At 42.4% G+C, this 15,690-nt stretch overlaps 1 protein-coding gene across 2 annotated transcripts in view; it reads left to right on the top strand.

Moving 5' to 3' along the window:
• Nucleotides 1–15,441, top strand: part of otud7b (OTU deubiquitinase 7B) — a 45,986-nt gene extending 30,545 nt beyond the window's left edge. The window contains exons 5-12 of one of the 2 annotated variants that reach the window (XM_020644516.3): nt 856–957; nt 1,462–1,589; nt 2,988–3,094; nt 3,421–3,548; nt 6,028–6,177; nt 7,113–7,227; nt 8,507–8,585; nt 9,517–15,441. In XM_020644516.3, the coding sequence (XP_020500172.1) occupies nt 856–957; nt 1,462–1,589; nt 2,988–3,094; nt 3,421–3,548; nt 6,028–6,177; nt 7,113–7,227; nt 8,507–8,585; nt 9,517–10,998 (2,291 nt within the window). In that variant the 3' untranslated portion in view covers nt 10,999–15,441. Of the gene's footprint in view, nt 1–855; nt 958–1,461; nt 1,590–2,987; nt 3,095–3,420; nt 3,549–6,027; nt 6,178–7,109; nt 7,228–8,506; nt 8,586–9,516 lie in introns of both variants that reach the window. The other variant, XM_065958017.1, reaches the window with a different exon arrangement.
• The last annotated feature ends 249 nt before the right edge of the window (nt 15,442–15,690 follow it).

The following is a 15,690-nucleotide window of genomic DNA, read 5'->3' as shown; positions in this document are numbered from 1 at the left end:
ATTTTTTATAAAGTTATATCCATCGTCTCTTCCACAAATGAAGCCGCACATTGACGTTGTAATTGGGTAAAACTTTTATTAAATTATGTAAGTCCCCATGAGAACGAGATCTCATTTTCAAGAGAGATCTTATTACATCAGGGCTCAATCAAACATCAAACACGCAATTCAAACGGGTAATAAAACCCATCGTGTAACACGGTTTCAAAATGTAATTAAAAACTATTCACTAAGTAAGAAAAGTGATGAAATACAATTATAAGTTATTTAGATATAAAGTAAAAACAGTCACAATCACTCAGTTTTTTTAATTGATTGATCCGTAGAAGCTTCAAAAACTCTGCAATTCATCCCAAATCTATAGTATTAGAACATCATTTTGAAAGCTTTCATCTTTATAACCTGCAGCAACAGAAAGTCCTGTAAGATAGGTACAGAGGCTGTGGTCCTCGAAGAGGGCGGTCAGGGTTCAAATCTGACCTGAGGCTCCTTTCCCCCGTTCTCTCTGTCCCTGGTTTCTGACTCGGTCCACGGTCCCGTCCCTCCAATAAAGGCACAAAAAGCCCCAAAAAGAAAAGAAGAAGAAGGGGGGAAAATGGTTAAAAACTTAAGAAGAGAAATATTTGAGAGAGTTTGAGAGCATCATCAAAAAAACAGATTTTGTGACTGTTGATATAAAAACAACTTTACCTTTATTTTGTAATAACACACCTCCTATCTCCAACATGGAAAACACATTTTAAACCTGTTTAATTTCCGATGTGGAAAGAAGTACTGCAGGACTGTTTTGGATTTAATGTTGTGCCATGTTTTTCCTGCAAGCAGGCGAGTGAAGTTTTTCCTGTTTGTCTGCAGGGCGTCTGAACTGGTGGACTAAAGTCGTCTCAAACTGTCAGAATCTGCTGCCTCTGGCAACCAGCGGGGACGGAAACTGTCTGTTACACGCAGCCTCCCTCGGTTAGTATCACACACCTTTTCAAACACGACTCTGTGTCGTGCAGGTTCACACTCCATTAGCATTCATTAACAGGGCTCCATTGTTAGCTTAAGCACTAATTGCATTTTACAGGGTTGCAGAGCACATTCATTTAGCCTCAGTGGCCCACTGAGGAGCCATAGCTCAGGAAATTAATAAAGTCCTAACTAATGTGTGGACATTGTTCAAGCCCTTTGTAGTACACCATCATGGATAGTGGATATGAAAGTGATTTTGTTTTAACCTGTGTTTCATAAAGATACTCATGGGTTAAAGGCTAAAATAGATACAGTGTAAGTACATGTATTTAGTTTGGTCCCTCAGTAAGTTATTTGTGTGTTTTCCTCACGTCAACATTAAAAGAAATTACATAAAAAAGACCTTGAAATGCCTGCTGCTCATCACATTTTCATTTATTTTTGAGGGCATTCTTGCATGTTATTTCACTGATCTGTCAAATGTCCTCGTTCTGTTTCATAATCTAGGCATGTGGGGTTTCCACGATCGGGACCTGATGCTGCGAAAGTCCCTGTATGCGCTGATGGACCACGGCTTGGAGAGAGAGGCACTGAAGCGCAGGTGGAGGTGGCAGCAGACGCAGCAGAACAAAGAGGTCAGTTACAGAGGCTGCAACTGTCCCTCGGTCATGCCAGTCACTCTGTGGCTACTTCGTAGAGAAATGGTTAGTGCTGTGTGCAAAGAGGGCTGTAAGCTTGTGATCGGAGCTCCTCAGTCTGCTTTCTTTGATTAAAAGGGGAGAAACGTACAAGTGACATATAAAGTGGTTTCTTTCCTACAATAAGTTATTGCACAGAGCTTTGCAGTTGCTCATATGTCTGCAATCAAACATTTAAAATGTCAAATGCAAATAGCGCACTATTGTTCATTATTTTCATGTAATTAAAATTCCACAGCTTTGAGTTGATGTAAACTTTACGTAATATTTGAGTCGTTTTCTGAGCTGCAGGATTTGTTGCAAGTTTACTCATTTACATTTAAAGGTACAGACACAGAAACAGCCTGTTCTGAGCAGGCCTGAAATAGAGAGGTTTATAGGCATGATCAAACACAGGATCAGAGTGGATTCAGAACAAGAAACTTCACACACATGTTTTGGGGAACTTTGAGACTTACTTAAACTTTTTGAACAGGAGGAGAATATGTTGACCTTTAAAGTTTTCATTGCAGCTTTGACAGTTGTTTACATTGATTTTCCTTTCTTGGTCAACAGTTTAAGTAGACTGTTGACGTAGAAAGGCTGCATTAGTCCACTTTCACACTTTATCAAGTGTTTGATTGTCTTTAACAGTTAACAATCTCACTTTTTATGACTTGAGTGCCGAAGACCTTATCAAAAACAAAGAAGGGTTGTAAGATTGCCTCATCATGTCCCTACTGTATAACTGTATTAGCGCTAAGTGCTGCAATCTACACCTACTGATACTCTTTATCACAAGAGAGATACTGTTCCAGTTGTGTGTGCACAACAATTTCTCTCGCCTTTGGATGATCTTTCAGGGCCTTTCTATTTACACAACACAAAGACTTTTTGCTCCTAATGAAAGCAAGCAAGTATGTTCTCCAGAGTGTTTTCAGACAGCGTTCAGACTCCCACAGAGGAGATGCCACACGAATGACTGCCCACAGTTCACTCATTCTTCAGCAGCTACCACAGAGGTGTCCTCAAGTAAATCTCTCCAATTGCTCTAATGGAGCTGCACAGACGCCGCTCCGCAAAGCTTCTCTCTCTTCTCAGTGTTCAGCAGGTGAAAAGAAACATTAGTTCAAAGGAAAAACGATAAAAGAGAAGCTGATTACTTCTCTTCATTCTTGGAGGTTTAAAGATGATTTTCTTGCTGCTGTGTGAAAGACACAAGTTACATTTCTGTCCTCATTTGTTGGTATGTAACCTTGTGGTAAGATGCCATAACGTCAGTACATGCTTTTGTGACATTTGACACTCCCTCTCTAAATGGCAAACGTGTGTGTGTGTGTGTGTCCTTCTCCTCAGTCTGGTCTGGTGTACACGGAGGAGGAGTGGCAGAAAGAGTGGAATGAACTGTTGAAGCTGGCCTCCAGCGAGCCGAGAATACACTACAGCACCAACGGCACCAACGGGTAAGGTCTGACTCGGACAATGCAGGGCCTGTTACCCCGGCACGCACTCAGTCACACTCATGTTTTTATTCATGGACAAACAACTGAGCTCACAATCAGCACTGAGTGAGTGGCTCAGTCAATCTGCTATTTGTTGTCCAATGGGTGTTTTCAGTACACCACCTGTTTGTGGCCCGACATAGTGTACACAATTATCACTCGTAATGTCATAAATTATGTCATACAGGATCCATTAACAGGAAATTAAAGACACAGTGTTCCTTAAGGCTTTGCCTCTCGTTTTGCAACACTTTAAACAATTGTGTCTGTGCTGTTGTTCTGTTCAGGGCGGAGTCCTCTGATGAGCCGGTTTACGAGAGTTTGGAGGAGTTTCACGTCTTCGTCTTGGCTCACGTCCTCAGACGACCCATAGTGGTGGTGGCCGACACCATGCTGAGGGACTCTGGAGGAGAAGGTGAATATCTGCCCCGGGGATCCCTGTGGCTTCTAATAAAATACATAGTGATAATGATATATTTGATTTTCTAGAACCTTTATGATTAACACTCAGAGAACATATCCCGTAAACCTGGTAGCTCGGTGCTTAGCAGGAGGGATGGGACAAAATATGGATATCGTCATCTTTACTCGTATGACACGTTTAAAGAATCACTGGTGCCAAATATCGATACTTTCATTTTTATTTATTTTAAATACAGCTCTCTAAACAGATTGCCACAGTTATGACACAGATGAGGGTATCGTGAAAGGCCAAAGAGAATAAGTTGTCGGCGGGGTAAAAGAAAAATATGGCGTCAGCAGAATAATGTCAAACAGCAGGAAAACATCACCCATTGGTTTCTGAAGCGGACTTTTGAAGCCTGTAGATTGTGGTAGCCATGTTGGAAATGCTGTCCCAAATGAACTTTCCGTCATTGGAATAACAGACATAAACGTAGATCTGTGGCGGGCCTTTAGCCTCCTGACAAACAGCGACATTGCGCCCGCCCGTTAGTCCAATCAGCCACGTCTTTTATTTAGTTGAAGATTAATTCACTCCTGGACAATGTGTGCCCAAAAAGAAACGAGCTAAACAGACCAAAGAGGTTTTTTGAACCAGGCTGTGAACATGTTAGCATTAGCATTTTTGAATTGATGTGTATGGGACTTGGGGTGCGTTTCCAGCCAGCCCCTAGTGGACACCTGACACATCTTTTACACTTGTGCATTGGCTTCATTTTTCAACACCAGAGGTTTCTGCTTGGTTTAAGCACGATAAACACCAAAACTGACACCAGATTGCAGTGAAGAGATACATGAATCCTCCACGTCACCTTTTATTTTCTTCAGTTTATCAGATATCCTGATTTGTCTTGTAATATGAATCAATTATCGCAGATTCCCTTTTTCATGGTATTATAGTTAGCGTGGGCCCTGTTGTACCATAGCGTAGAGTGACCAATCAGATCACAGCGTAACCGATCGCAGCATAGCATAACATAATGTATCATAATAAATGGTATGGTATTGTATCGTTAGTTACCCAGCTTTTCCAATCCCTAGTACACACTATCTTTGGTTGTATCCCAGCTTGGAGGGAGACTTTTTTACGAGTGTTTGCAAGTTCTCTGTGTGTTTCTTTTGATGCTCTGGGGTCCTCCGCCATTAAGAAAAACTGTCTGTTTCAGAACTGCCGCGGCTCCCAAACGCTGCACAGCGGCTGCCCACTGCTTCTAATACATGTGATGGGTTTAATGCAGGGAGCGAATCTTCCTACAGGGATCAATAAAAGATAACAACTCCACTTAAAATAATAGATCATTTTTAAAGCCTGCAACCAGGCACCAGTAATAAAACATGAGTACAATCAACAATAACAACATGAAATAGGCCTCACAGTAGAGCTCAGCAGTGAGATGTTATAATATTTAATATTTCATTGTTTTTTCATGATGTGGTTCTCTTTTTATCCTCTTAGTAACTCAGAATGATTCCGCTCTGTCATTTACGGAAATTAAGTTTCACTCGACAAATATTTTTTAAAAATCAAGGAAGAATTTATTAGAAATTTTAGACTAAGTCTTCAATAATCGATGACTTGTCACCCAGCTGGGTATCTCAAGCGGATTAAAACAAACATTGAAAGTCATAGAAAACAAATGAGCACATACATACACTTAGTTCTGTACAACAAGAAACCTACAGAACTCCTGTGAGGGAACTTAACTCCACTTTTTAGTGCTGATGGTAGAAAGTGATCGCCTCATGTTGTAGACCACGTGACTACACACAAGACTGTGGCCTGTTGCTGTAGCTAAGTATGAGTCGCTACTTAAGTTTGAGTGCCCATAAGTTGAAGCTAGTTATTTTGTTACCGAAGTTGCGTCATTGTTGCACTCAAGAGGACTTGAGGCTCAGCTTAACTAGCGGAGCGTAACAACCAAACTAACCAAAATACTGTTGCAGAAATTAGTTTAAACTTCACGAGACCAAGAAGTTTTAAAAAAGCTTTTTTATTTCAGGGAGCATCTGTAATTCACTGTACAATAATTGTTGGCTTTTGAAGAAAGGGCTTTAAACAAAATGAGCTTCTGAATAAAACAAACAGTGGACTTATTGTAGGGACTCTCTGCACAACCAAACGATGATCACTGCCATTTTGGGTTGTCATGGTAGCATCTCGTCAATCAGAAAATGCTTTTGACTGAAGCATTCTGTGCAAAACCATCTGTTTTACTCCAGAAGGGATAAAAAACAATTATAAAATAATTATCAAGCTGTATAAAAACCTGAAACTACCGAGTGAGACTAAGAAGGAAATATTGATTTGATTTACTGTCAGATGTAAAACGCTTCTATTTCCAGCTCCCTCCCACAGAATATTTTATGGCCTGCTTTCATTGCTGCAGGTCGTGGTTTTTCAGATGTTTAATGTCCTTCTTACTCTTCCCCAGCCTTTGCCCCCATCCCGTTCGGAGGCATCTACCTACCGCTGGAAGTGCCAGCTGCCAAGTGCCATCGATCGCCCCTGGTCCTGGCGTACGACCAGGCGCACTTCTCTGCCCTGGTCTCCATGGAGCAGAAAGATAGCTCAAAAGAGCAAGGTAATGCGCTGCATCATTCATCTTTATTATCATCTGGATATTGATTTTTCTTTATAGCAGCCTCCTGGTAAGCAGTTGACATTTTTGCATCCATAAATCACAGCACATTAATCACGGGTTTAACAGATTCTTGCAGGAGATTTGATGATAAATAAAAGACCTCAGAGAAATCCTCTTAGAAAGGCACAGATAACAGCGGGAGTTTTCTAGAATAATGTAGCACAAGGACACACTAAAGGGTCAGTGTCGTGCCTTAGTGGTTTATTTAAAATGATGAGTCATGGCCTTGGACTGTTGAGTATATCAAGTGATGTTTTTTGCTGAACACCAGGCAAGCAAAACTGATTAATGTGCGCGCCCAATGTTGAGGGATATAGTCCTACAAGCGGGCAGCCCAGGTGCAAATCCGACCTGTGGCTTCTTTCCCGCATCTCTCTCTCTCTCTCTCTCTCTCTCTCTCTCTCTCTCTCTCTCTCTCTCTCTCTCTCTCTCTCTCTCTCTCTCTCTCTCTCTCTTGATTTCTCACTCTATCCACAGTCCTGTCTCTCCAGTCCACTGGGGATTCCACTCAAAGCCCCAAAATAAAACTTAACATAAAAAATAAATAAAACTTAAGATAAAAAACACCATAGTTGGATTATGAGAGAAACTTAACACTTGTGCTCAGTTTGTCTAGAGGATACAAGTTTATCCTTGACTTCCAGACAATGTACAGACATTTGGTTCTTAACCAGTCTAAAAATATCTGATGGAACGATCCAAAAACAATATTGGTCAGACAGATTTGGCCAAAAGTGAAAATAGAAAGTGAAAGAATTGATCGCGCTCAGAAGTATTTCTGTCCGCAGACATTCCAGCATGCTTCATTAAAACGTTTGATCCTTTTTTCTAAGAATACTTTTTGTCTCTCCCCCCCCCCCCATCTCCACCAGCAGTTGTGATCCCTCTCACCGACTCGGAGCACAAAATGCTGCCGCTGCACTTTGCTGTGGACCCGGGGAAGGACTGGGAGTGGGGCAAGGATGACACGGACAACGTGATGCTGGCGAGGTACGGCCTGCTTCTCAAAGCATCTCTGATGTGTTTACATCAAGTTGTGTTTGTACGGTGAAATGTGTTCACAAGGTGTCTTTAACAAACGACAAGAACAGATCAAAATGAGGGAGGCACATGTTGCCCTGCGTGTGTTCTCCCTCTTTGACGGAGAGAGAGTGTCAGTGTGTAGGGATTGATCCCTGAACCCAGATTAGTGACACTCAGCTCCACTCACAATGAGATTAGCTCTGAATACTTTCTATGAATGGACCAGGGGAAGGAGCGCCAAAATAGCAACACCAATAATAACCGTCCACTTCATCTACGTCAGCTGACAACACTGTGGATACCTTATTGACAGAGACTACATGAGTGGCTGCTTATACTGAATGGAAATACACACTAATGTTAACACACATCAGCAGAATGCTTAGAGATTTTCACTGAAGCATTCAGAGTCAAATATCCGGTTTGAGTAGTTTTTCAGCAGTAGCTTGTTTAGTTATATCATTAATCTGCCTTTAATTAAAGAAACAACGTTTCATGGTTTTCACAGATTGGAATCTTTTTAAAGAAATATGTTTTGTTTCTCTTCTTCTTCAGAGTTGTGTTAAAACTAAGCTGCTGCCAAAAACTAAACATTTTTTAATATGGCTCTTTCATAATAAAAGCATTCCAACAACATGATAACCTGTGCCAGTGGTATTTAAAGTACTTTACCACCCACCTTTTTTTTTAGCATCATATTGAAGTTTAAAATTCTGGGTCCGTGACCTAGTCCCTATTGCCCTGCCCCCCTGTGTGATCTATATGTATAAATACCGGTCCTAAAGTCAGGGACCTCAACAACTCTCCCTAGGAACTGCTAAGTGAAGTTATAATGAAGTAAACTTCTGTTGTGTTATGTTGTTGTTTTGTGCATTCACAGTATGTTCTTTTCCACTTCACACATGTCTATTAAGGGACCAATGTAAGAAAGGGATTGTCCCAAAGCTGCAAAAAGACTCCAACACACTGTCTAACTTGCCTTTATAAACAGTTATTTACAACGTTTCTGCTCAGCTGTATTTGCCAAGTCCAGGGCTAGAAATGTTGCAAATAAATGTATGATTGTCATTTATGAATTTATGCGTAATGTCATTAGCAACCTGAACAAAAATATGACATTACAGCCACTTCAAGTCATGTACGACTCTGCTGTTAAAACAGAAAATGTGACTCACTTTAACTTGTTTCTCTCTCGCGCTCTCTCTCTCTCTCTCTCTCTCTCTCTCTCCATCCTGCTTCCCCTCAGTGTGGCTCTTTCTTTGGAGGCTAAGCTCCAGATGTTGCACAGCTACATGACGGTCACCTGGCTGCCCCTGCCCTGTGAGGTAAACGACTTTTATTGGATGCCCTGATTTCGCAGATACAGCTTTTGCAATGACAGGAAAGATTAATCAGTGATAAAAAACAAAAAAAAGGAAAGTGTTTTAGAGGCCAAACAGAGCTTCAGGACAATATATGCAAACGTATAATGTGTTGACTGGACAGATGACACAGTGGTTGTTAGATTGATATGTTACATCCGCTTGTGGAAAGGGTTAATTTCCCACTGTCGTTGTTGACAAAGACAATATTTTTCCTTTTCCACCAGACCAGCTGTTCACTAAGTGTGTGCAAAAACAAACTACACTGGGGCATTGAGGTCATAGAGTCACACCACGACACACTGTGACAAAGGTCCTCTTGTGTGCCACATGCTACCAGCAGCGAGCCGGGAGTGACCAGTTTACAGCAGTTTCATGGTTAAGCTGCAGGGACTGGTGGAAATACAGGAATCCCTGTATTTAAAATCAAATTTAAGGGGATTGTTAGCTGTTCTGCCAGAGACTCTCCGTGTGATGGTCATTACTGCTCAGAGACGGGTTATTCTGTAACTACTTCTTGTTAGAGATCAGAACAATGCGTCATCATGTAGGTCGTGCCTTTTCCAAATACGGCGTTCTTATATTAGCAGCTTCCTTAAACTGTTAGATATGAAAAGGCACTTGGAAACTGAGTCATTTGTTTTGTTTTTTTGCGCTGGTCTGCAAAAAGCAGCTCGATGACTCACTGTCTTCACTTCCTCTGTATCTTGTGCTGATTCTTTTCCCTGTTTGTACATGAAGGGCATCGGCTCGGGCTCTTTATTTTTACTGTTAAATTTAGTAAGAATGTGAATTGTGACCTTTTTATAATTTTTTTTTCTTCATTATAATTTGGGCTCAATGGTCACTGCAGTACTTTTCCACTACCTTGTGTTTCTGCTTTGTGTCTTCACAGCAAGCCCCCCTGGCCCAGCCTGAGTCTCCCACAGCGTCGGCAGGAGAGGATGCCCGCACGCCTCCGGACTCAGGAGAGTCAGACAAGGAGTCAGTCAGCAGCAGCTCCAACGGAAACGGAGACACGACCACAGGATCAACGGTCAACGGGGGCGGCTCCTTGGCCAAGAACAGCTCCTCTTCCTCGTCCAGCTCCTCCAGCAACGGATCTGCAACGGGAACAGCCGGGAAGGACAAAACCAAGAAGGAGAAAGACAAGGACAAAGACAAGAAGAGGGCGGACTCTGTGGCCAACAAACTCGGCAGCTTTGGCAAGAGTCTGGGCAGCAAGCTGAAGAAGAACGTGGGCGGACTGATGACAGGAAAGAACGCTGGAGCCGGAGGTGTCAAGCAGGAGGGCGGGGAGAAGAAGAAAGGCTCTTTTAGGGGGCGGAAGGGCAGCAAGGATGGCTCGCCTTCAGCACATGCCTCAGAGGATTCTGGGAAAGGCTCTCCCTCCTCAGGTAGCGAGCGTCTAAATGGAACAGGGAGCAGTATGAGCAGCAGCGGCGGGAGCAGCACCGAGTGTGAGACCTACAAGTACAGCGCAGATGTCAAGGTGAGCATGGGAATCCTGCGAGCCGCCATGCAGGGCGAGAGAAAGTTAATCTTTGCCAGCCTCCTCACTACAAGCAACCGGCAGCCCTTCCAGGAGGAGATGATCCAGCGCTACCTGAGCGACGCAGAGGAGCGCTTTCGAGTGGAGCAGGAACAACAGCGGCGTGATCTGGAGAGGAAGAACATCACCAACGGCATTCAGATACCCAAGAAGGAGACCGTTGGGGGTCCAGAGCAGACATACCGAGCTTTTGAAGCTAAAGAGGAGCTGTCAGAGAACTCCTCCCCTACCTTCAGCCAACTCAAGGCCTCTCCTTTGACCACCTCCATGTACTCTGGTGTCGTTCCAATCCCCCGGCCCTCCTTCATAGACCAGCCTGCTGCTGCTCCGCCCCTCACACAGCACCTTCACATGCACGGCTACATGGATACTAGGCGCCAGCTTGCTGGCGGCTCCCCTGCAACCTCTTACCCTGGTCTCCCCTCTTACGCCACCCTTCCCCGGCACTGCCCCACAACGCAGGGTCCCTCACATCCCCAATATAACAACTCCCAAGGCCCCTCCTCTTTAAGTCCCACACGCCTTGCACCCTCGTACCTCCCTGAGTTTGACCCCCCGGACTATCCGGGGTCTGAACACGCTGCTGGGAGTTACACTAATGGCTTCAGGGACATACGCGCCAACCTCGACTCCCGAAGCGGGCAGCCCCCTGTCAGACACTACTCCCTGGGCAGCGCAGGCGGTCTGGCTAGCCTGCAGTCCAGCCGCTGTCGGACACCCAGCTGCACCTACTACGGACACCCCGAGACGGGGAACTACTGCTCTTACTGCTACCGGGAAGAGCTGAAAAAGAGGGAGACAGAACCAGCCATCCACAGGTTCTGAACGGACCTCGCTATGGCTTGATTTTGATGAGTGGCCTTTTTCAGTGAAAGAAAAATAATGTCTGGGGCGGATCAGCCCTCTAAATGGACGCGAGAAAGGCAAAACCAGCTCCCTCCCGTTTTTAGCCGTGTCACTTTCCGTTGGAGTAGCCAACAGTCGACACACACTACAGTGTAAACAGGATGGTTTGACTGCTGGGGTCACATAATAGACCATAGAATAATTCAACTGCACTTCTGTTACATTTTGCTGTGGCTCTTATGCAGGCGTTATGTATGAGTGTGTGTTTGTGTGTCTGTGTGTGTGTGTGTGTGTGTGTGTGTTTGTGTGTTCGTTTATGTGTGTGTTTGTGAGCTGCAGGCTCTCCTCCCTTATCAGTTAAACGCCTTGCTACTATCTCCTCCTAGTGGAGAGAATGTATATGGCAGGCACCATACACAACACTCCACACACATACAGTGACATGCCCACATCTTCACCAAGTCAGACTCACACTACTCCATACGCAGCGATGCAAGCACAAACAGAAAGGGCACGAGTGTCTGCTGCATTGTTTGGTCTGTGATAATGTTTGGATGGTTAGCTGAGGGATGTTTGAGCGTTTTGAAGTCCCATCAGTCGAGGGTGATTTCAGCGCTGAACAGATTTTACACTACTGTTACTAGAAGCTTGCGTCATATGTACCTCGGGAAACAGCAGAAATAATCTTCATCAAATTGCTTTTTCGTCTGGCACCATTTGCATAATGCAAATTGAAAGTAGCGTGCAATGCTAATGACTAAGCGCTCTGTTGGCTGCTGTGGTGCTAATTTTACAGAATGCAAACCCAGAATTGTCCATGCATTGAGGCAACAGCTCTGCACTGTCAGCATTATCTTTTTGGCAAAAATAAATATCTACTAAATGTATGTATAAATGAAATCCTGAAGATGTCGACCTCAATGCATCAGGTCCCGGTGTTGATCAGGCGTTGCAGATCAAAGATAACATACATAGCAGTATGGTAAGAAACTTTCTCAGAGCCTGATCGGAGTAATTTAAATGTTTGTTGGAACCTCTCTCTTTCTCAGTTGGGTCTTCCTGTTTCTGTAACAATGGCTGGCTTGAAGGCTTTTCATTGTGGCAAACCGAGGCATGCATCACGACACGCTGCAAAGTCAATACGTCACACTCAGCAGAACAGATTTTGGAGACAACTGTGACATGCATTATATGCTTTTCTCTCAAACTATTTAACTGTTTCTGAACACATTTGTGGATTTTAGACAAGGAAATGAAGGCTGCAACTGATGATAGAGCCATTGTGGATTAATCTGTTGATTCATTTCTTTATTAAATGATTGGTTTATTCTGTAAAATACCAGAACGCTGTGAAAATGTCAGTCAGTGTCTTTTTTCGACAACACACAGTTATTAGTCAAGCGCTGTTTTCACACATGCACCTTGTTAAAAAAAGCATGTAGGACACCCTGCCCCTGAAGTCTTCCTCAGTTGCTGATCGTTCATAGTGGGATGTTTTTTTCCTGTCAGACGAGGGCGGGGGGGGTCTCAGGAGGCAAGACGTGACGCCAAAAAGACGCAGCAGGATAGATGGCAGGCGACACTATAATGACCCTTTTTCTGCTTTTATATTAAAGTTATGTGTAATTGGATGAATTCACAGTATCAACAACCAAGTGGAAAATAACAAGCTGGCGAGCAGAAAGTATGAAGCAGCTTCATCACATGAACTGAGATCTCACCGGTCAGGTGATTTAAAAACACCATCATCCCCTCCCCCCATTTGCTTTTCCTGAATATTTCCTGCTGCGTTCAAACACCAGCCCACCTAAAAGTTTTGTGCATGTGTGAAAACACCTGAATCAGAATTTAATATTTGAAGCTCCAGAAAATGATATAACTGGTCGAAATCGAAAAAGGCCACATGAAGTTCTTCTAAAGCAGCGAGATTATCTGCAGTTGAAGAATATTGTCTCCAAATTCTGTTTGCATGGTAGGAAGGAAATGTGCTCTTCTGTAGGGTTATGATACCCAGTTTCATTTGTCTTCTGTTAACAAGTTAGACGCTCCAGTAAGAAACTGCTCTGATACGACGTGCCCTCTGCGATCTGATGGTTGAAAAATGCGAAACAGGTCATCCGATCTCATGATCACATTTTCTGATCACTTCAAACTTTCATGGTGTTTCTGCTCACAGGACATCTTGTCACCAGTACTTTTTTGGTCACCCACTGCAAATTCTGAAGTTCTACTGAAGGCTGTTTTCTAGATTTCTGGCATTCGTCCCGCCAAATCCAGTAACGTTCTCTCTTTCTGCACAACTTCAAGCACTTTTCCTGATGTCCGTATAGATACAAACCTTTTTACTGTTTTTTGAAGTGGCCTGACTGTTGTCCTTTGTCCATCTCTGCAGACACTGCCACCTCTGTCCACCAGAAACCAGGGCCGCAGCTCAGACGGGTTTCTCTTAAGGATTCAGTTACTGTAGAGCTACAGCATTTTGGTGCCAGCGTCACCATCTTACTCAGTTTCCTAGTTGCCTTCTTCAGCGTTTGTCCTTGTGACATCACAATCCTGTTTGTACATTGTTCAAGACGAACATCGAGTATCCGCTGCTTGCTTCATTGCCTGCAGTTTCTGCTACTACTGCCCCAAAATGTAACTTTGTTTAAATTATTTTTAAAAAGCGTGGAAGTAATTGGGATCTTTCTTTTTTTTTCCCTTTCAGTTAGATGTATGATTTTACAGATGCAGGCCGATGTTCTGTTTGAGTCTTCCTTATTTAATTTGAAACTCAAGGCTGTTTTAGTTTCTCTTCTGACTACTTAATTCTTATTTTGATTCCCTTTGATAAGCCATTGTGAGGAATTTCTTTAAACATAGTGTGACTAAAGTTGCTTTCCTCGAATCTATTCTTCAGCGTTAAATTTAGAAAAGCACAATTTAGTATGCAATTCACTGCCTTGCCCAGTTGAGGGCGCTCTTGTTTTGTTTTTTCCTTTTAGCTCAGTCTCTGGAGCCTACCTTTGTGACCAAACTGCAAACGAAAAATAACCAAAATAATAGAGAATAACTTTGAGTAGTGGTAATTTAACACTTTGTTACAGTATATTGAAAAAGTTTTAAGTTAAAAAAAAAAAAGCTAGTCGTGGGAGAAGAATCTTTTTTCTGTGTTCAAAGTAACACTTGAGTTTTACTGACATTGAAACCTTTAAATCATGCTGCTCCCTCCTCCCTAAAAAAAACAACATTTGCCGTGTTTTCTGTGTGCTAACGTGTCCATGCACTTACATTTAATTCAGAGGAGACCCGTGAGGCGTTCACTGACTGTGGGAAAGGTGATGCGTGTATTTAAAAATGTTGCATGTGTGCAGACTGTCTCCTTCCCTCCAAAATAATAATCAGCTCCAACGAAAAAAACCATTTCTGAATTGTATTTTTTTGCAATGAAACAAATGCCTCAGAAACATGTGGGACAGTAGATGTTATAGGCTTCAAACACTTTTTTTGTATTTAAGAAAACAAAAACAATGAGATGTTGTATAAATATGTTCCAAGTTATTTTTGTAAGCCCAAAGTTTTACAGTGTTTTTAAAGGGTGAGAATGTATTTTGTTGGAAACTGAAATGCTTGTAGGAGCCTGGATGTGGGGTACAGATTTTGTGTTTAACCAGAAAGTGGCTGCTGAAGGCGACTCCCAGACGGGCCTCGTGGGTCTCTCATTGCAAACTAATTTCCTCAATGCTGACCTAACAAGATACCATTTGAGAATTTATATTTATAGTGAGACTTTTTTTTTTTTTTTTTAATAGGTTTCCTTGTGGAATGTTTAGTTGCAACATTTTAGGATGTTCTTTCTCACATGGCTAGTTGTCTAGCAGTCTTGGCTTTTATTTGTCGCTTTTATTGATTTGTAAAACATTTTGTTTACTTTTTTCTACAACCACCGAACCGTGCTATGCTAAAACATGACAGACATGACGCTCTTGTTGACCCAGCTCGTTTTCCTCCGAACCCCTAAAGGAGAAACGGCTCAGAATTAGTTTTTTGCGACGCAACTGACCCGATCTATTTTTATATATATATTGTACAACACTGTATTTTCTGTGTGAGCAGAATCTTTCATCATCGGTGACATTTACATGGATTACTTCGAGTTGCATGGGACTGGAACTGTTGCATGTAAATGGCGATCCATTTTACCAAATTTGTGCATTATTTGAACTTGATTTCTCTCGTCCTGGTATTTTGATCTGTTTTCTTTTTTTTTTTTAATAATTGTTTTAATGTTTTGCTTTTGTTTTTGTTTTTTTGAGAGGAGAGCCCTAAGGCTGTGTGACAGTGCAATCTGGATAGAAAGAACATCAGATTTATGTTAGGTTTTTATTATTATAATTATTAATTTCTTTTGCACCGTTTGAATAAATTCTCATTGTATTTCAAGACTGCTATGCTTCCTCTCTTTTTTTATGTTTAATGTCAATAATTTTTGGTTTATAGCAGATTGCTTAGTCACAGGGGCGTGTCTAGAAGGGTGTTCAGACCCCAGGTGCCACCTGTAATATACTGTGATATAAATACTGTAATATTTGCAGTCTATGGGTGCCACCCCAAATATCCTAAACTCTGTTTGGCTATCTTGGGTTACATAAAAGTAGATTAAATTAATGGCAATAAAAAGAGTAAATAAAT

Source organism: Labrus bergylta, chromosome 8, assembly GCF_963930695.1.
Source record: "Labrus bergylta chromosome 8, fLabBer1.1, whole genome shotgun sequence".
Lineage (NCBI taxonomy): Eukaryota > Metazoa > Chordata > Actinopteri > Labriformes > Labridae > Labrus > Labrus bergylta.
This window is presented reverse-complemented; position numbering and strand designations above follow the sequence as displayed.